This window comes from Salvelinus sp. IW2-2015, linkage group LG4q.1:29, assembly GCF_002910315.2.
Source record: "Salvelinus sp. IW2-2015 linkage group LG4q.1:29, ASM291031v2, whole genome shotgun sequence".
NCBI classification, from domain to species: domain Eukaryota; kingdom Metazoa; phylum Chordata; class Actinopteri; order Salmoniformes; family Salmonidae; genus Salvelinus; species Salvelinus sp. IW2-2015.
The window spans coordinates 68,685,010-68,705,926 of record NC_036842.1 but is presented as its reverse complement, the minus strand read 5'-3'; the positions used below and the strand labels follow the sequence as shown (position 1 = coordinate 68,705,926).

General features: G+C 43.2%; 1 protein-coding gene across 3 annotated transcripts in view; it reads right to left on the bottom strand.

The window, feature by feature from the left end:
- The window catches only part of LOC111962426 (FERM domain-containing protein 5), a 144,288-nt gene that overhangs the window by 7,205 nt on the left and 116,166 nt on the right, over window positions 1–20,917 (bottom strand). For 2 of the 3 annotated variants that reach the window (XM_023985505.2, XM_023985507.2), the window contains exons 4-13: window positions 20,187–20,265; window positions 16,771–16,868; window positions 15,703–15,826; window positions 8,279–8,366; window positions 7,952–8,040; window positions 6,973–7,036; window positions 6,650–6,741; window positions 4,910–4,984; window positions 4,254–4,322; window positions 3,967–4,073 (exon numbers count right to left, since the gene is read on the bottom strand). In XM_023985505.2, coding sequence (XP_023841273.1) covers window positions 3,967–4,073; window positions 4,254–4,322; window positions 4,910–4,984; window positions 6,650–6,741; window positions 6,973–7,036; window positions 7,952–8,040; window positions 8,279–8,366; window positions 15,703–15,826; window positions 16,771–16,868; window positions 20,187–20,265 — 885 coding nt within the window. The remainder of the gene's footprint in view (window positions 1–3,966; window positions 4,074–4,253; window positions 4,323–4,909; window positions 4,985–6,649; window positions 6,742–6,972; window positions 7,037–7,951; window positions 8,041–8,278; window positions 8,367–15,702; window positions 15,827–16,770; window positions 16,869–20,186; window positions 20,266–20,917) is intronic. The other variant, XM_023985506.2, reaches the window with a different exon arrangement.

Below are 20,917 nucleotides of genomic sequence, written 5' to 3'. Positions count from 1 at the left end.
GCTACCTCTGGCGGCCCCCAAAGAAATGCCACCCCACACCATGACTGACCCACCGCCAACCGGTCATGCTGGAGGATGTTGCAGGCAGCAGAACGTTCTCCAAGGCGTCTCCAGACTCTGTCACGTCTGTCACATGTGCTCAGTGTGAACCTGCTTTCATCTGTGAAGAGCACAGGGCGCCAGTGGCGAATTTCGCCAATTCTTGGTGTTCTCTGGCAAATGCCAAACGTCCTGCATGGTGTTGGGCTGTAAGCACAACCCCACCTGTGGACGTCGGGCCCTCATAACCACCCTCATGGAGTCTGTTTCTGACCATTTGGCAGACCACATGCACATTTGTGGCCTGCTGGAGGTCATTTTGCAGGGCTCTGGCAGTGCCTCGCTGCTCCTCCTTGCACAAAGGCGGAGGTAGCGGTCCTGCTGCTGGGTTGTTGCCTCCTACCAGGCCTCCTCCACGTCACCTGATGTACTGGCCTGTCTCCTGGTAGCGCCTCCATGCTCTGGACATACGCTGACAGACACAGCAAACCTTCTTGCCACAGCTCGCATTGATGTGCCATCCTGGATGAGCTGCACTACCTGAGCTACTTGTGTGGGTTGTAGACTCCGTCTCATGCTACCACTAGAGTGAAAGCACCGCCAGCATTCAAAAGTGACCAAAACATCAGCCAGGAAGCATAAGAACTGAGAAGTGGTCTGTGGTCACCACCTGCAGAACCACTCCTTTATTGGGGGTGTCTTGCTAATTGCCTATAATTTCCAGCTGTTTTCTATTCCATTTGCACAACAGCATGTGAAATGTACACTGTCAATCAGTGTTGCTTCCTAAGTGGACAGTTTGATTTCACAGAAGTGTGATTGACTTGGAGTTACATTGTGTTGTTTAAGTGTTCCCTTTATTTTTTTGAGCAATGTATGTCACTCCTTTTGGGTCCTTCCCCAGGTGTTATTATTATTGTTTCTGTTTCATGTCTGTGTGCTGTTAGTGTTTCTTGTTTTGTATTATGTTCTGTTTATTTATTAAAACACTCCCTGAACTTGCTTCCCGACTCTCAGCGCACATCGTTACACTAGCTCATCAGTGATTGCATGCTTACTCTACAAAAAGCAAATGCATCATTTTTCATTACACCAAAAGGATATGCAAATGTATCTATACTGAACAAATAATATAAGCGCAACATGCAATCATTTGAAAGATTCTACTGAGTTACAGTTCATATAAGGAAATCAGTCAATTGAAATAAATTCATTAGGCCCTAATCTATGGATTTCACATGACTGGGCATGGATTGGTCTTGGATGGCATAGGCCCATCCACTTGGCAGCCAGACCCACCCACTGGGAATGCAGGCCTAGCCAATCAGAATGACTTTTCCCCCACAAACTGGCTTTATTACAGACAAAAATACTCCTCATTTGAGAGAAATAAGGTTTTTGTGCATATGGAACATTTCTGGGATTTTTTGTTTCAGCTCATGAAACATGGGACCAACACTTCACATGTTGAGTTTATATTTTTGTTCAGTGTATATATTCTCTTTTTACGAGCTACAGGACAGACGTCACGGCGGATGAGAAAGAGTTGCGCTTGCGCTGACTCTTCCATTCCTCAGACAGCCACCGCAGAAATATTACACCTTCATAGAGGCAGAGGGGTATCATCTCCTGATGATAAGGCATATTTTAAATGAAAGAATCTCCCATTCTGCGTGATGTTCAATCGATTCCCGGGGTCATTTCATGTTTTCATGTATCTGAGCTATTGCTGTTAAGCAGGCATATGAGTTTTAAACATTCCAGCTGTATTTCTGCCTTCTTGAATGGCAAATAGCTCAGATAGACAGGAAAACATGAAATGACCACGGGAATCGATAGAACATCACTCAGAAATGCTCAAAAACCATTAAACATTCAAAATGGGTGAATCTTTCCTTTAATGCTCATATGTATTCTTTTCATCCATAGGCGGAAAAATCCTCCTCAAGGAATTACAAAATAGAGATTAGGCCAGCTCTGTTAAGCCATGCTGACTGCTGAGATCCTGTCAAAAGCAAAAGCAGGATGCCTCTTTAATGGGTGGCAGTGAGAGTCCATCTTCACTCATTGGTAATCTCCTTCAGTACATCCTAGGATATGCTTGGTTGCAGGGCAGATTACAAAATGCAACCTATAGACATTTCATTACACAATATATCTTCCAGAGGACATTGCGTAAAGCTCGTCAAAATCCTCCAAAGGCCAAAATATCGTAAAAAATATAAAACTGAATATTTACCTGAATTCAAAATCAAATCATAACTTCACGAATCAACAACAAAGCAGTATCACCTCACTAGTCTGTACCTCAACCATTACAACCAGAATAAGAAGACCCATAAACTCAGACTTCCTCTAAACCAGCAGATGGATAAAGGAACCGATGAAACTCAAAGAGGTCAAGAAATAGATCCAAAGACTCTGTTCACAAAGGGCCTCCAAGGACCATATGATTTAGAGGATCAGACATCAACGGCATCAAAGGCATGGTATCATTTCCATTCTGTTAACATTGATGAGGTGGGAGTGAATTAACACACATGGATGCTGGTCACTGTGTAACACACTCCAGGAGGGCGATGATGATGAGGTTACCTGTCGGGGTGCTGGACTGGGGCCAGCCGTCGGGCACAGGGGTGCCAGGCAAGATGGGGGGAGGCAGGGGGGAGAGGCTGCCAGGCTCCTGCCCAGTCAGGGCAGGGTAGAGGGGCAGGACGCCCATGGCCTTGCCAAGCATCCGGGGTCCTAGGCTCAGTACGCGTACCTTCACATCCCGGTAGCAGTGGTTGATCATCCGCAGGTGGACGTTCACCCGTGTGGTGATGCGGATCAGACACTTCACCATGGTGGTGTCTTCAAAAGCTCAAAGCATGCACGTCTGTGTACTATCCTGGTGGGCCCTGTCCCAGAGCCCCAGCGGTGCGCTGGTCTCGCTTTATGTGTTAGGCCAATGGCTGCAGTCTTGGCTGGCAGTATGAGGGCTAGCGAGAGCGACTGTCCTGCTGTAGCAGTATTCAGACGACCAGCACTGGCCATGTCCAGGCCCCACCCAGGGCAGTGACATACATGGAGAGGAAGGCCTTGGCTATTTTCAGCAGGGGTATTAATACTACTGTAAGACATCCAGTCAGCACAGGCAGGGGGTAACGGTTGACAGGTGAGAGCTTGTCATAACTCTCTGATACATACAGCACCAGACCCTTTCACTCACACTCTCCACTCTACTGCAGCAGCATAGAGTGTATAGCCAGGTGTACATACTGTACTGTGTATTTGGGAGACAGGCAGGGACTGAGCTGTGACAAGGAGAGGTCTTCAGTCCTGCTGCTCCTGTTCACCTGAGCCCATGCTGCAGTGTCAGCCCCTGGGTTCAGGGCAGGTGGACTGACTGACGGCTGCACCAGCTGCCCTTGTACTGGCACTGTACACCTCGCTCACACACCCCCCTAGTGCTGATAGCTCGCACTGAAATAGACCAGCCTGAGTGACACACACACCTGTGACTTAGCCCTCCACTCCCACAAGCAGGGGCATGGCTAAGCTCAGGTTACAGTGTGTGTATATGTGTGTGTGTTCTGGGGGGAGGGGGGGGGGGGGCATAAAATACTTCCAAATAGAAGCAAGGGCCTGATCCGTTTAAAAACGTTTGGATTTAACACCCTCCATTGAAATATCCACAGATTACCTTTAAAACCTCAGACCCAAACTAAAGCATGGCGACCCATTTCCACAACTATCCAGATTACCGTACATGTGTTCATTTGGATACAGACAACAATATAGAGCTGTGTCACTTCTGGCCACATTCCTGAAGGCTCTTATGGGACAATGATTCACCTTTGCCCATAACATGACCGTGGTGATTGTTATGGAGTGCCAGTGTTGACTGAGGGGAGTAGTGGGTCAGGGGTTAGGTCAAACACTTACCCTCCATGATGGAAATGTGGACGGCTCTCCGGCGGGTGCGTGGAACACTGGTGAGGCGCGGCCCGTGAGTGATGGACGGACAGCTTCTACTGGGAACCAGGCCAGCCCTTTGGAGACACACAAATGAAAAACACACACACACACACACACACACACACACACACACACACACAACACACACACACACACACACACACACACACACACACACACACACCCCATATTTGTCATCTGAGATGGATGATATAGCGCCCACATTGACATCTAGTGAATAGCATTGATCTTACCTGTGTATTTCTGGAGGCTCTCGTTTGATTTTTGCACTCTGCTCCATCACTTCTTTCGCCACTCGTCCACTACAATAAAGCACAATAATAGAGCTCAGGCTCACACCAGACCCCAGACTCCCTGGTGCCACACACTACACAGAGCAGTTCAGTGAGAAGCATCAGTACAGTACACAAGAACTGAGATTAGATTAACCTGGTGAACCCAACTCTCTCTAACCCAATCACCGTCTCCAGACTACACTGCAATATTATTTATGTTACAAAAGATGGAAACACAAACTCAACCTTTCATCATAACATACTGACTCAACTGTAGCTATTTTAAACCATTAGAAAGTTCAGATTTCCAGTAACTAGAACCAGTCATTTGAAAGGTTTCACAGACCAAGTTATTTCCCTGCTCCTAGCACTTCAGCATTCACAGATGTGAAAGGAATGAGATGAAATGAATGCTGGAACATTGCTCTGAATGCAACCCTGTCCCCCTCCCTGTCCCCTCTGTGTCCCCTAGTCTAGTGTGTGAGGTGTATGGCTCAGGTAAAGTAGACTGACGTTACAACAGGGCCCCGGGGTCCCCTACTTAGGGAGAAGCTCTCCAGCATAGCTGTGGGCTATCTGCAATGCCCTCTACTTACTGTCATAATTTACTGTACCTGTAGCGGAAACGACTCCCCTTGAAGAACAGGTTGCTGCTGGACACTGTCCGCACCTGACTCGACTTCTCCAGCCTGATGGAGGGAAGAGAGGTGGAGAAGAAGAAAGGAAGAGAAGAGGGGTGAACTCTGGGAGCTGTTTTGGGGTGACATCATACTTTTTACGTTATAGCCTGTTGCTGCAGTCAAATGATTAGTGGCCTCACGGGTGGAATGGTATTATATGGTATCCACAGTGTAACATTTTTCATAATTTCATAATTAATCATCTTTGGTGTTTCTATGTCAAACGGTTTTGTTATATTTCAGTCTTCTGTGATGTATATAAAGTGTAATATTGGGATGCAAATGCAAAATTGAATACATTTAAACTCTCTATATTTGTTGAAGCCCATAACAATGTGTGTGAGCTGTATAGTTTGGTTTCAAAGTAGATTTGTTTAAGACTACAAAGAAACACTCTGTGTGACCCTGATTTAGCCCACTGTAGTAAAATATTAAGGGAGTCTGTTTACTGGACCTCTTCTCCCTCCTACAGCATCACAACCAGTTCTCACTTTGCTGTTCTCACTTTCAGTACATACAATAGGCTACTTTATTCAAGCCTCTTATATGGTATCCACAGTGTGTGGTTCTCTAAGCCCAGCTCGGACTGAAAACCAACCACTTACCTCTCAATTATGTATTACTTAGTGCCTAGATCCTTGGAGAGGTGTGCATGCATTATGTAAGTAAGTAGCCTTGCACGAGCAGTAGCCTATCTCCTGGAGCAGTAGCCTATCTCCTGGAGCAGTAGCCTATCTCCTGGAGCAGTAGCCTATCTCCTGGAGCAGTAGCCTATCTCCTGGAGCAGTAGCCTATCTCCTGGAGCAGTAGCCTATCTCCTGGAGCAGTAGCCTATCTCCTGGAGCAGTAGCCTATCTCCTGGAGCAGTAGCCTATCTCCTGGAGCAGTAGCCTATCTCCTGTTTCTGTAGTGCGAGGCAGCTTGATGTACAAGTTCACCACATGCAGTATGTACTGTCTGTAAAGACATAATAGCTTACTTATTATTATGGGATGATGCAAAAGATGGTGCTAAATTATATATTATATAACATTAAAATCAAATGTGTGTGGTGTTTGCTTGATGTTTATTTATCCATCAGTCTGTTTCTGTGGGATTTAGCACACACAGACAGATGTCTTTCATTAAAGCAGTATGAAGCTCTGTGCCAATCAGCCAGGCCTCCCTGAAGATCCACCAGTCCCCACTAAGATCTATAGCTCTATAGCCGGATATCTCATCATACTAATTCCATCTCTGTGTGTGCTGTGCGCTGCCCTATGTTTCCCCCCCCCCCCCCCCTTTCTCTATCTCCTTTTATCACCTGAGCACTCGCTCAACCCACATGCTCCTCAGCAACCTTCCCTGTCACCCTCATCCATTACTAGACTCTCTCTGGTCATTGTGTTGATGTGTTGCAGGGGGAGGGGACACACAATCAGTCATGGCTGAGACGGAAGGAGCACTCATTTCTCTGGAGGAGCCGTGGAGGGTTCACTGGCATGTCCCAGTGCACACTAACTCACAAAAGCTCACCGTTGCCTCACGTCTCGTTCCCTATCTCATAAACAGCCTGACAACGCTGCTCTCAGGACACTTCAAGGTCAGAGGAGAGGAGAGCCCTCTTTAGATAGCTCTCACAGATGCCCTGGAGTAAAGTGTATAGCTATGACTTAGAGGAAGAACAACACTTACTTGTAGAAGGCTTGGTTCTCCACTCCACATTTCCACAGGTGCTTGCAGGCCTCAGGTGTTGGTGCAAAGTACGTCAAGATGATCTTTTTGTCCTGCACATTAGAAATAAATGTGCAGGAAAATAAAACAACCTGACAGTTTCTCAGTTTCAAGAGTCATTACTATTACTACTGCTGTTTATTGAACACACCAGGCTGTGGTATGACTAGAACATGCTATCTCCAGGACCTGTTTTCAGAGAGTATTGGCCATAGAACAGTCACAGTCGCTGCCCTGCTCTCTATACTTGACTCCCCCAACACATCAATAATTCATGCTCTCACCTCCTTCTGATTTGCATATATATGGAATATCTTTCCCTCGAACTTCAGTTTGGTCACCTCATTCCTGCCCACAAGGAAGGGGATAGTTAATCACACAACCAACTGCACTGTGAGCCACAAGCTCTTAAAAAATTTATCACAACCACTAGCAGACCACACAAACAGCAATGGAGCTCCATGTTTGGCTAACAGAACACATGTCTGATAATACCCCAGGTAAACTGGAGACATGGGATGGGAGAATGTGCAGAAGGTTAAAAAATCTAACAAAGCAGCTGTAAATGCTGTAACATATTGTAACATTCACATTGTCTACTTGGCCAGATTTTGTAAGTATTACAGACATACTGTACTGAATTAGGTGGTGGCATTTCTATATCAGGAGTGAATATCTAACTCATATTTAACTATTACAGACCCAATATAGTGGGCTACTGGCTTAATGAGAGGGGCTGTATGGAATAGTATGTTACAGCAGCACTGATCCATGTATGTCTTTAAGGATTCTTACAGTCCCTGCTGCATGCAAGATCAATTATTTGTTGTGGTTGAGAACATGTATTTTTCTTGTGCATTTAAAAACAAGTTGATTTCTAACAGACAGGCCTGTGAAATCATATGCCCAGAATAGTAGCGACTAACTAAGACAATGGGACACCTGTATGCATGCTGTCCCTCTGGTCAGGAGGAGAGAATCAGCAGGACACACTCCACTGATTGTGAATGTAGAACCAGCAGTGGTATGTGGTTTAGGATTATTTATTTTACTAGGCAAGTCAGTTAAGAACAAATTCTTATTTACAATGACGGCCTAGGAACAGTGGATTAACTGCCTTGTTCAGGGGCAGAACGACAGATTTTTACCTTGTCAGCTCGGGGATTCGATCTAGCAACCTTCCAGTTACTGGCCCAACGCTCGAACCACTAAGCTACCTGCCACCCCAGAAATCAGCATTAGAGCAGAAATCATTCTACTCACCACTTGAGAAAATGAACCCTCTTGTTTCCCTGAAGCACGACAAATCCAAATGGGGTGAAGGCAAGAAAGGCTGGATTTCCAGACACATCCTGTCATACACAAAAAACATTGTTATGGCACAACACAATAGACCTACAATAGATACCTGTATGAAATACACACATACATACTGTATGACTGTGTAGATGCAAGTGTGCTGCCATTTGCTTTAGCAATGCATTATCCATTCTACCAAGAGAGAACTCAAAGCTCAAGTAGAGGAAACAGGGTGTTTTAATGCAAATATCTTAAAATGAAGCAGCAGTGTGTGAGAATTGGCCACCCAACCTTGCATGGATGAGGATCCACACCATATGTCTCCAGCATCTGGGCTTTCTGGAGAAAATTCAGCTCTGATGTTTCAGGTGTCTGGCCACTGAGAGAGAGCATCAATGTCTGATTAAGAAACTTAACATCAATACAGGTCTATGAAACGAAAGAAGAAAAGGTCAAATGCATAAATAATATTAACTATGACAGAACTACAGTGCCTTGCAAAAGTATTCATCCCCCTTGGCGTTTTTCCTATTTTGTTGCATTACAACCTGCAATTTAAATTTATTTTTAATGGACATACACAAAATAGTCCAAATTGGTGAAGTGAAATGAAAAAACATAAAAGTGGTTTGTGCATATGTATTCACCCCCTTTGTTATGAAGCCCCTAAATAAGATCTGGTGCAACCAATTACCTTCAGAAGTCACATAATTAGTTAAATAAAGTCCACCTGTGTGCAGTCTAAGTGTCACATGATCTCAGTATATATACACCTGTTCTGAAAGGCCCCAGAGTCTGCAACACCACTAAGCAAGGGGCACCACCAAGCAAGCGGCACCATGAAGACCAAGGAGCTCTCCAAACAGGTCAGAGACAAAGTTGTGGAGAAGTACAGATCAGGGTTGAGTTATAAAAAAATATCCGAAACTTTGAACATCCTACGGAGCACCATTAAATCCATTATTAAAAAATGGAAAGAATATGGCACCACAACAAACCTGCCAAGGATGGGCCGCCCACCAAAACTCACAGACCAGGCAAGGAGGGAATTAATCAGAGAGGCAACAAAGAGACCAAAGATAACCCTGAAGGAGCTGCAAAGCTCCACAGCGGAGATTGGAGTATCTGTCCATAGAACCACTTTAAGCTGTACACTCCACAGAGCTGGGCTTTACGGAAGAGTGGCCAAAAAAAATAAGCAAACATGTTTGGTGTTCGCCAAAAGGCATGTGGGAGACTCCCCATGTGGGAGACTTCCTCTCTGGTCAGATGAGACTAAAATGTAGCTTTTTGGCCATCAAGGAAAATGCTATGTCTGGCGCAAACCCAACACTTCACATCACCCCAAGAACACCATCCCCACAGTGAAGCATGGTGGTGGCAGCATCATGCTGTGGGGATGTTTTTCCATTGGCAGGGACTGGGAAACTGGTCAGAAGGAAGGAATGATGGATGGCGCTAAATACAGGGAAATTCTTGAGGGAAATCTGACTTAGTCTTCCAGAGATTTGAGACTGGGACGGAGGTTCACCTTCCAGCAGGACAATGACCCAAAGCATACTGCTAAAGCAACACTCGAGTGGTTTAAGGGGAAACATTTAAATATTTTGGAATGGCCTAGTCAAAGCCCAGACCTCAATCCAATTGAGAATCTGTGGTATGACTTAAAGATTGCTGTACACCAGCGGAATCCATCCAACTTGAAGGAGCTGGAGAAGTTTTGCCTTGAAGAATGGGAAAAAATCCCAGTGGCTAGATGTGCCAAGCTTATAGAGACATACCCCAAGAGACTTGCAGCTGTAATTGCTGCAAAAGGTGGCTCCACAAAGTATTGACTTTGGGGGGGGTGAATAGTTATGCACGGTCAAGTTCTGTTTTTTTGTCTTATATCTTGTTTGTTAAACAAAATAATATATTTTGCATCTTCAAAGTGGTAGGCATGTTGTGTAAATCAAATGATATAACAACCCCCCCCCCCCCAAAATCTATTTTAATTCCAGGTTGTAAGGCAACAAAATAGGAAAAATGCCAAGGAGGGTGAATACTTTCGCAAGCCACTGTATTTCCCTTACACAGAGGAGTGATCAACAGAGTGAGCTGGCAGGATGCTGAATAGACCAGAGAGCTCTGAATAGATGGCCAGACAGACAGTGTATCAACCATCCTAGATACAGTACCTCTACCAATTAACATTTAATCAAGCACCAACCATTCAACAGCAATGGAGTAACGTGAGCATCAGCCTGACCTCTATCACAATCAATGGAAAAAACATGAAGAGATGCCAGTGGCTTGAATTACTGGTGCATTCAAAAGATCCAAATAGGCACCTGTCCCAGCATTCCAAGGATATTTTCTATGATCACAGAGTCAGGCATGTTAACAGGTGTTTTGTTGGTGATGAGACATGAACAACCCACTAGAGAGCAGCAGAGGATCTTATCTATAATTATCATTTTAAAGATCCTTTATCTATGAACCTCTGACTACACTCCTTTGGTCAGTCACATCCTCCATGCTGTCCACAGTATACAGTATGTCCCATGGCCATGACAAGTTCACTGAGCTGGGTCACTAGACAAAGCACTCAGTAATGGGAACCAACATTAAAAAACCTTCAAATCGACTCTGAGCTAGTGTGAAAATGGCTGATCCATGTTCCAATGTCTTTAATTTCTGTAGAGCACATTATCTCACACTAATTATGATTTAAACAAAGGAGAAGTGTCTTGTGGGAGGATAAATATCTCAGACATTATGGCTAAACCATTATCCATGTGGCTCGAACCACATTAACTTTAGAGGCCTGAGGGTGAGTGTAAAGGATCAATGTTGGGAAGTGTCTGTCGCAGCCTGTCCCACTGGGAACACCATGTCATTACAATGTGGAGAATTGGGTAATATTTGGTAGATACGTTGATCAATGAGATTCCAACCTATTTGTACCCACAAAAAAATTGCCAAAGGTCTGTTGAATTCTGTTATCACTGCACTTTCAACCATTTAAAAGCACACTAATGTTCAAATGGGAATACAATGTCAGATATTTTATTTATACAACAACTTAATGTGCTATCACTGTGCTTGATCTAATAGCACAACCAAATAACCTGAATTGCAGTTAGTTGAGATTACATTAAAGTACATGGTGCAAGTGATCAATGCCATTTGAGATTCTGTGCAGATTTCTATGATTACATAAGAAGACATTTATTGTTATAGTAACCTCAGTGGCCATGGATTTTAATGTTGAATAATGTTACATTTGTTTGCAAGATAACTTTAGGCTATTTACTGTATTACAAAAGTAATATTGAATTGTGTTTGGTTGACAACACAACCAAATACCAACATTTAAAGGAGATGTATCTACTGCTTGGATAGTTTAATCTGAGCCACTGACTTAATCCTATTCTTTAACTTTTATTTTTGGTTGAGATGGAGATGTGAATCCAACAGATAATTTGATAACTTGTCGACAAGTTAATATGCTATTTACCATATTGCAAAAGTGATATTGATTGTCTTTGGTAGTCAACCCAACCTAATATAAACATTTGAAGGAGATAGAGCTATCCAAGCAGAAGATACATCTGTACCACTGAGTCTGGCTTTTAATTGCAATTTGTCATCAAATTAATAATTGATATGATGGATTCACGTCTCTATTTCAAACAAGAATCTAAAGTTAAAGAATAGGACTAAATCAAATCAAACTTTAAATGCACTTCAAATACAGTTTGATTTGATCCTATTCTTTAACTTTTATTTTTGGTTGAGATGGAGTCATGAATCCAACATATTTATTATTGACTTGAAGATTCCATTTGAAATAAATCTTAAAACCCTAGGCCTATACAGTGTTTTCGGAAAGTACTCAGACCTCTTCCCTTTTTCCACATTTTGTTACGTTACAGCCTTATTCTAAAATGGATTAAATAAAAAAAATTCATCAGCAATCTACACACAATACCCCATAATGACAAAGCGAAAAACAGGTTTTGACATTTTTACAAATGTATTAAATATAAAAACAGAAATACCTTACTTACATAATTATTCAGACCCTTTGCTATGAGACTCGAAATTGAGCTCAGATGCATCCTGTTTCCATTGATCATCCTTGAGATGTTTCTAAAACTTGGAGTCCACCTATGGTAAATTTAATTGACTGGACATAATTTGGAAAGGCACACACCTGTCTATGTAAGGTCCCTCAGTTGACAGTGCATGTCAGAGCAAAAATCAAGCCATGAGGTCGAAGGAATTATCCGTAAAGCTCCGAGATAGGATTGTGGGGAAGGGTATCAAAAACTTTCTGCAGCATTGAAGGTCCCCAAGAACACAGTGGTCTCCATCATTCTTAAATTTAAGAAGTTTCGTACCACCATGACTCTTCCTAGAGCTGGCTGCCTGGCCAAACTGAGCAAACGGGGGAAAAGGGCCTTGGTCAGGGAGGTGACCAAGAACCAGATGGTCACTCTGTCAGAGCTCTAGAGTTCCTTTGTGGAGATGGGAGAACCTTCCAGAAGGACAACCATCTCTGCAGCACTCCACCAATCAGGACATTATGGTAGAGTGGCCAGACGGAAGCCACTCCTCAGTAAAAGGCACATGACAGCCCGCTTGGAGTTTGCCAAAAGGCACCTAAAAACCCTCAGACCATGAGAAACAAGATTCTGTGGTCTGATGAAACCAAGATTGAACTCTTTGGCCTGAATGCCAAGCGTCACGTCTGGAGGAAACCTGGCACCATCCCTACGGTGAAGCATCATGCTGTGCGGATGTTTTTCAGCGGCAGGGACTGGGAGACTAGTCAGGATCAAGGCAAAGGTGAACGGAGCAAAGTACAGAGAGATCCTTGGTGAAAACCTGCTCCAGAGCGCTCAGGACCTCAGACTGGGACGAAGGTTCACCTCAACGAACCTAAGCACACAGCCAAGACAATGCAGGACTGGCTTCAGGACAAGTCTCTGAATGTCTTTGAGTGGCCCAGCCAGAGACCGGACTTGAACCCGATCGAACATCTCTGGAGAGACCTGAAAATAGCTGTGCAGCAACGCTCCCCATCCAACCTGACAGAGCTTGAGAGGATCTGCAGAGAAGAATGGGAGAAACTCCCCAAATACAGGTGTGCCAAGCTTGTAGCGTCATAACCAAGAAGACTCAAGTCTATAATCGCCGCCAAAGGTGCTTCAACAAAGTACTGAGTAAAGGGTCTGAATACTTATGTAAAATGTGATATTTCAGTTGACTAAATTATCAGAAATGTCTAAAAACCTGTTTTTGCTTTGTTGTGTAGATTGATCAAGAAACATTTGTTTAATCAATTTTAGAATAAGGCTGTAACCTAACAAAATGTGGAAAAAGTCAAGGGGTCTGAATACATTCCGAAGGCACCCTTTGTATTATCTATTTTTAGTTGAATCCTGGGCTGAACTTAAACAATAGCTGTTGATGACTTCCCAAATGCTATACACTGTAGGCTTAAATAGCATCATTGATGATATACTGTATGATTGATAAAGTATGGTTACATTTCATTTGCTCTATTGAACATACATTGTCCGGTCCTCTGGCAGTCTATGGGGGTACCACAGGTTTCAATTCTCGGGCCGACTCTTTTCTCTGTATATATCAATGATGTTGGTCTTGCTGCGGGCGATTCCCTGATCCACCTCTACGCAGACGACACCATTCTGTATACTTCTGGCCCTTCCTTGGACACTGTTCTATCTAACCTCCAAACGAGCTTCAATGCCATATAACACTCCTTCCGTGGCCTCCAACTGCTCTTAAACGCTAGTAAAACCAAATGCATGCTTTTCAACCGTTCGCTGCCTGCACCCGCCCGCCCGACTAGCATCACCACCCTGGACGGTTCCGACCTAGAATATGTGSACATCTARAAARACCTAGGTGTCTGGCTAGACTMTAAACTCTCCTTCRAGACTCATARTAAACATCTCCAATCCWAAATKAAATCAAGAATCGGCTTTCTATTTCGCAACAAAGCCTCCTTCACTCACGCCGCCAAACTTACCCTAGTAAAACTGACTATCCTACCGATCCTCGACTTCGGCGGTGTCATCTACAAAATAGCTTCCAATACTCTACTCAGCAAACTAGATGCAGTTTATCATAGTGCCATCCGTTTTGTTACTAAAACACCTTATACCACCCACCACTGCGACCTGTATGCTCTAGTCGGCTGGCCCTCGCTACATATTCGTCGCCAGACCCACTGGCTCCAGGTCATCTACAAGGCTATGCTAGGTAAAGTGCCGCCTTATCTCAGTTCACTGGTCACGATAACAACACCCACCCGTAGCACGCGCTCCAGCAGGTATATCTCACTGATCATCCCAAAAGCCAACACCTCATTTGGCCGCCTTTCCTTCCWGTTCTCTGCTGCCTGTGACTGGAACGAATTGCAAAAATCGCTGAAGTTGGAGACTTTTATTTCCCTCACCAACTTTAAACATCTGCTATCTGAGCAGCTAACCGATCGCTGCAGCTGTACATAGTCCATCTGTAAACAGCCCACCCAATTTACCTACCTCATCCCCTTACTGTTTTTATTTATTTACTTTTCTGCTCTTTTGCACACCAGTATCTCTACTTGCACATGATCATCTGATGATTTATCACTCCAGTGTTAATCTGCTAAATTGTAATTATTCGCTCCTATGGCCTATTTATTGCCTACCTCCTCATGCCTTTTGCACACAATGTATATAGACAAATTTTTTCCCCTACTGTGTTATTGACTTGTTTATTGTTTACTCCATGTGTAACTCTGTGTTGTTGTCTGTTCACACTGCTATGCTTTATCTTGGCCAGGTCGCAGTTGTAAATGAGAACTTGTTCTCAACTAGCCTACCTGGTTAAATAAAGGTAAAATAAAAAAAATAAAAATAAAAAAAAAACCTTTGGAATGACTTTGATAGCAATATTTCAACTATTAAGTCGAGATTTCTCAACAATCATTCTCATGATAACACATTGGCAATAGTCAATGAGAAATATCAAAGCTAAGCAAGGGCTGGGCTAAAACCCTGGATGAGCCCAAAGGGATAGCTGTAGATAGATCAACTCTCCAATAGGAGGTGCAATAGGAGCCTTTTATTTTTTTCTGTTAATGGATCTTATATTGATCTGACATTTCAAAGGTACAAATTCAATATATTTTCCACATAGATTCCATGTTACAATATGTTGACAAATTATGTTGAAACTACATTGATTTAACCAGTTTGTGCCCAGTGGAGTGTATCATCATTAAGAAACCCTCAGTGATGCTTCATCAGCTAACCTGCTGGCAGAGAAAGTAGTGTGTGTGTGCATGTATGCCTTTGTGTGTTTGTATGTGCACACACTACAGTATCTTACTGCATTAGGTGTACTGCACTGCACTCCCTGACAGGTCTTGGGCCACGGCCCTCATAATAATGACTGTATTAATGAAAGGTAGTTTTTGTGCTCAAGAAAATCCCACCATCTTGTCTCTGCAACACCCTGGAATGACAGTGGGCCATTAGATTAAACAAATGTTTGAGAAGAGTGTGAAGGAACTAGTTTCCAAGACAATAAGCATTCGCACAATGGTAGTTAGTGCTTTCTCAGTCAAATTGATTCATCTTATAGGTGCAGTGTGTGTTTGAACGTGCATGCACGTGTGAGAGGTTAAAGAGAAACAGTAGATTGGTCCTTACATCAGTTCTGTCTTGTGTATGTCTGAGATTCGTCGCTCCAGCTTCTCTGAATGTTTTGGGAAGAACTGGAATTTAGAACTGTATCCTTCAGGATGCTTCCCAGGGTCATAGTCCCCAATCTCAGCTGGAACACAGTTAATAAAAATTATCCACCATTTCACAGCACCACAGTCTAACCATACATGGTTACATACAGTACATACAGTAATATATCTAACATCCACAACATCCTTCCATTCAATAAATTATAAAAGTGGATACAGAATATGTTTGCAGTAATAACTGCAGATGAAGTGTGAACTCTTAAACAAGAATTATTAGGGCTAAGGTGAGTATTTACACAGTTCTACACACACATTACTGGCACCCTTGCCGAGGTGTTGTTAGATCACAGGCAGCCTGTGCTGTATGTCAGCAGAGCTCTTAATGACGACAAGTTAAACTGGCCCAGGGTTGCTGTTGTTTATTTGTGACTTCATACCACACTGAGCTCCCTCAGGCGGCTCTGACAATTCTTTCCCCCAGCGAGCGAGGACAAGGAGGTGATCAGGCAGCACCTCCTCATGAACAGAGCCAGTGCGCCTGCCAAAGGACCTGCCTTCTCTTTCTCCTAACACTGCACTTTCTGCGGCCTTCGGCTCGCTCGCCGTACCTCTCAAACATACAGCCTGCCTGCCTCTCGAGGGTCTACTGCGTGTGAGCTCCATGCTTTGACAGCTAACGATACTGCTGAGAGCAAGATGCCTGATAATCATGCAGAGGGCTTACAATCTAGCATGAAATTCACATGTTTAGCATTCAAAGCATTGATCTTACTTATCAGCTCTCCCATCTTTCTTTATCAGCTATGGTTTTACAGTGTAAATTAGTATGGAGGTGCACGTGTTGTCTGCATTAACATTTTAATTTGATGCTTTTTAGTATACAGTAGAGATCAGTCAATACGGAAGTAAGAATCCCTCAGGGCATATAATTTACAAAGTGATAACTACATCCTTATGAGAAATCCAGAGAAGTTATGTGAAAGTGCAGTGCAGAGAGTGGAGCAAGCAGGTCCTGTCACTGTACCTTGCAGGATGAAGGCAGCCATCATGGCAGCATCTGTCGTCTTACACAGGAGGCGTCCGTGATACAGATCTCTCTTGATCTGCAGAAAGACTAAATATCTGGGACCAGAACAGAGTGGGCGAAGAAGGTCAGAGGTCATGGATCAGTCACCCGTCTACTTTAATGAGATTCATCAACATTACAGACCACACTTATTTTTAGATCTATTGCAACAACAAGACATCGCCACAGATAAATCTCAAAAGGATGTAAAAAAAATTGTGTGTTGGGGACAGGGTTTGGTAGGGGATGCCCTGAGGCAAACTGCTGCTATTGTCGACTGACTGTGTTTCTGTTCAAGCCTCCAGATTAGAATCCAGACAAGACCAGAGCATCCCAGAACACAGCAGCACTGTCCTGACAGATACAGCAGCTGCACTGGCTGCAGACTGAGACTAACACCTGGAACAATGCAGGTGTTACCAATGGTTACAGTACAGGATTGCCCATTTATTGATTCTAGCGTGAATGTAACACGTGATAGAAACAGTGGGCGAAACGACCCAACGGATCCCAGATTCCCCTGAAACCAACTTCCCACAACCAACACCAAAATGAGCCCAGGAGAACCCATGCATGTGAATGCGAAGAATATACACTACCGTTCAAAAGTTTGGGGTCAAATGTACTTGTTTTTGAAAGAAAAGCAAACTTTTTTGTCCTTTAAAATAGCATCAAATTGATCAGAAATACAGTGTAGACATTGTTAATGTTGTAAATAACTATTGTAGCTGGAAATGGCAGATTTTTTATGGAATATAGAAAGAGGAGTGGGAGGACACGGTGCACGACTGAGCAAGAGGACAAGTACATTAGGGTGTCTAGTTTGAGAAACAGATGCTTCACAAGTCCTCAACTGGCAGCTTCATTAAATAGTACCAGTCTCAACGTCAACAGTGAAGAGGCGACGCAGGGATGCTGAAGGCCAGCATCCCGGCGTCGCCAGAGTTGCAAAGCCAGAGTTGCAAAGAAAAAGCCATATCTCAGACTGGCCAATAAAAATTAAATATTAAGATGGGCATAAGAACACAGACACAGGACAGAGGAACTCTGCCTAGAAGGCCAGCATCCCGGCGTCGCCTCTTCGCTGTTGACGTTGGGACTGGTGTTTTGTGTGTACTATTTAATGAAGCTGCCAGTTGGGGACTTGTGAGGCGTCTGTTTCTCAAACTAGACACTCAAATGTACTTGTCCTCTTGCTCAGTCGTGCACCGTGGCCTCCCACTCTTTCTATTCTGGTTAGAGCCAGTTTGCGCTGTTCTGTGAAGGGAGTAGTACACAGCGTGTTTCAGAAGAAAGTTATTTGTTTCTGGACATTTTCAGCCTGTAATCGAATCCACAAATGCTGATGCTCCAGATACTCAACTAGTCTAAAGAAGGACAGTTTTATTGCTTTTATAATCAGAACAACAGTTTTCAGCTGTGCTAACATAATTGCAAAATAGTTTTCTAATGATCAATTTGCCGTTTAAAATGATAAACTTGGATTAGCTAACACAACGTGCCATTGGAACACTTTGGAGTGATGATTGCTGATAATGGGCCTCTGTACGCCTATGTAGATATTCCATACAAAATCAGCCATTTCCAGCTACGTTTCCAATACAATAACAATGTCTACACTGTATTTCTGATCAATTTAACGTTATTTTAATGGACAAAAAATTGTCATTTCTTCAAAAACAAGGACATTTCTTAGTGACCCCAAACTTTTGAACGGTAGTGTACATATCCTCGGCTGTAATTTTGTCATCTAGGCCAGCTCCACAACAGCTAATAGTATGTCACTTAAGGAGCCATAGGTGCTAAAAAGGAAATTTCCTTTTCTCTCTTTGGGTGACTCCAGTTAAATGGCTGATGCTGTCTATTGTCTGCCCTACATTTCTTTTGTCTTTTCTGCTTGCCTTTCACATCTCTGCTGTCGGTAGATTTGGTGAAGGACAGCTGTGAAATTAAATGAATATTTGACCCATCTCTATCCTCTTCCCTCATTGTGTGATCTAACCTTTGTGCCATATATTGTCCAGTATCCCTTCAGTATTTGATTAATGAGGAAACTATATTGAAGAAAACTTCAGTGTCATTGATTATTTCCTCTCCTCTCCTTCCTCTCCTCTCCCTCTCATCCTGCCCTACCATTCTCATATCTCTTCCTCTCTCTAGTATGAGGTGGTCTATCCTGCCCTACCAATCTCATCATATCTCTTCCTCTCTCTAGTAATGAAGGTGGTCTATCCTGCCCTACCATCTCATCATATCTCTTCTCTCTCTAGTATGAGGTGGTCTATCCTGCCTGCCCTACCAATTCTCATAATCTTTTCCTGCTCTCTAGTATGAGGTGGTCTATCCTGCCCTACCATTCTCATATCTCTTCCTCTCTCTAGTATGAGGTGGTCTATCCTGCCCTACCACTCTCATCATATCTCTCGCTAACTATATTTCTCTTTTCCTCAGCCTTCACTCTCCTCCCCTCTCCATCCATTCATAATTCACATAATTCATTATCTGCACTCAGCATTCTGTGTTCATTTCATCACACCTAAGTGTAGACTCCCTGGACGGTAATGAATATGAGATGGCAACCACCTGATTCAAACAGGCTAGGTTGGTGTGCCTCCTTTCAACACATACACACATTGTAATAGACATTAGCAAACACACATGTACTAATGCACAGACACAAGAAACACATTCATACTCAATTGCACACGTACTTGCTTCTTTAATGTCATCATCAAGTGGTTGAAATCAGAGAGTATCAGAGGGCGTTTAAAGGCCCTATTGAGGGCACAGAGAGGCTTTTCTGGGTGACCTCATTGCAGACTGCACAGGGGAGAAGAGTCAGGCGAAGAAATGCATAAGTGATTCTAATCTGAGCTAGCTGGGAGCTAATCATGTATCATTTAGAGGAGTCTGCTAGCCGTAATTGACCCTCAGTCTTCCTCCTTCCCTCAGCAGTCAGCCAGCCAGAGAGACCAACGCAGAGCACAGCTACACAACCTCGCAATTTAGCAGCCATTCTACTTCAGAGAGCAGGCTCGCTCACAAGCTTAAACAGCACTGTCTTTTTAAAATATTTATTGCAATGTTTTTAGAAAAAGTGCTCTTTTATTATAGAGGCCCTTCAATAATGTCTGGGAAAAAATACTGTCAGTGCATTCAGAACACAAACATTTCTTGGGAAAATGAAAAGTGTGAGAGAAGGTGATAAACAACAGACGCTGCTTTGAAACTGCTTTAGAAAAGGCAAAAGTTATTGAAGATGTTTATACACAAAGCTTTCATGTCTGCTTTCCTTGACTTCCTCTTCATACTAGAGTCTGGGGGAGTGGTTGTTGGCATTTCTCTACTTTGCTGAGATTCACACAAAGTCCTACCTGGTGATTTCCTCTTTGAGAGCAGCGGGGTCAGGGGGGTAAAACTTGACTCTGAGACACATGGTGAACGGAGGCTGGGCTGGGGAACAAAGGAAAAGGAGAACCAAATAGTCAGGAACATTTCATGATCACAGTTCAAACGATTAACTGAAAAAATGCTCTAAATGCACCACCTTGCAAAAGTGTCTAGCATAGTTCTAACCTGACCTGTGTTTGATTCAGACACTATGAAGTTAGAATTTAAAATGACTAGTCAATTTAAACACTCATGAATTAAGCAATCTGTGAAGGGGGCACTGACAAATGATTACTGTAAATGACAATTAGCTTCGATCTTTACTTCATATCATCACAAGGTAAACAGTAGAATAGGTAAACAGTAGAATAGGCAAACGGTATCTCACTTAAAGGGAAAATTATTTTGCATCATCATAATGATGATAATGATAATAATGATAATGATAATATCTTGAAAACTTGACTGCTGACATGAAAAACATTTTGGTACTGTATCAACAGTGGACTAATGAAAAAAAATACCAAAAGATAGATGTTGACTGGATTTTCCCTTTAAGCTCTGTATCCACAATTAGGGAGACACAGTTCATGATGATTTGCAAGAGAGTGGGTGAGAGACATTTTGTGTGGATTATCTTCTGCTAGGATTTATGTGAGTTCTCATAAAGGACAATTCATACAGTTCTGTCCTTCCAGTCAAATGGAGAATCTTG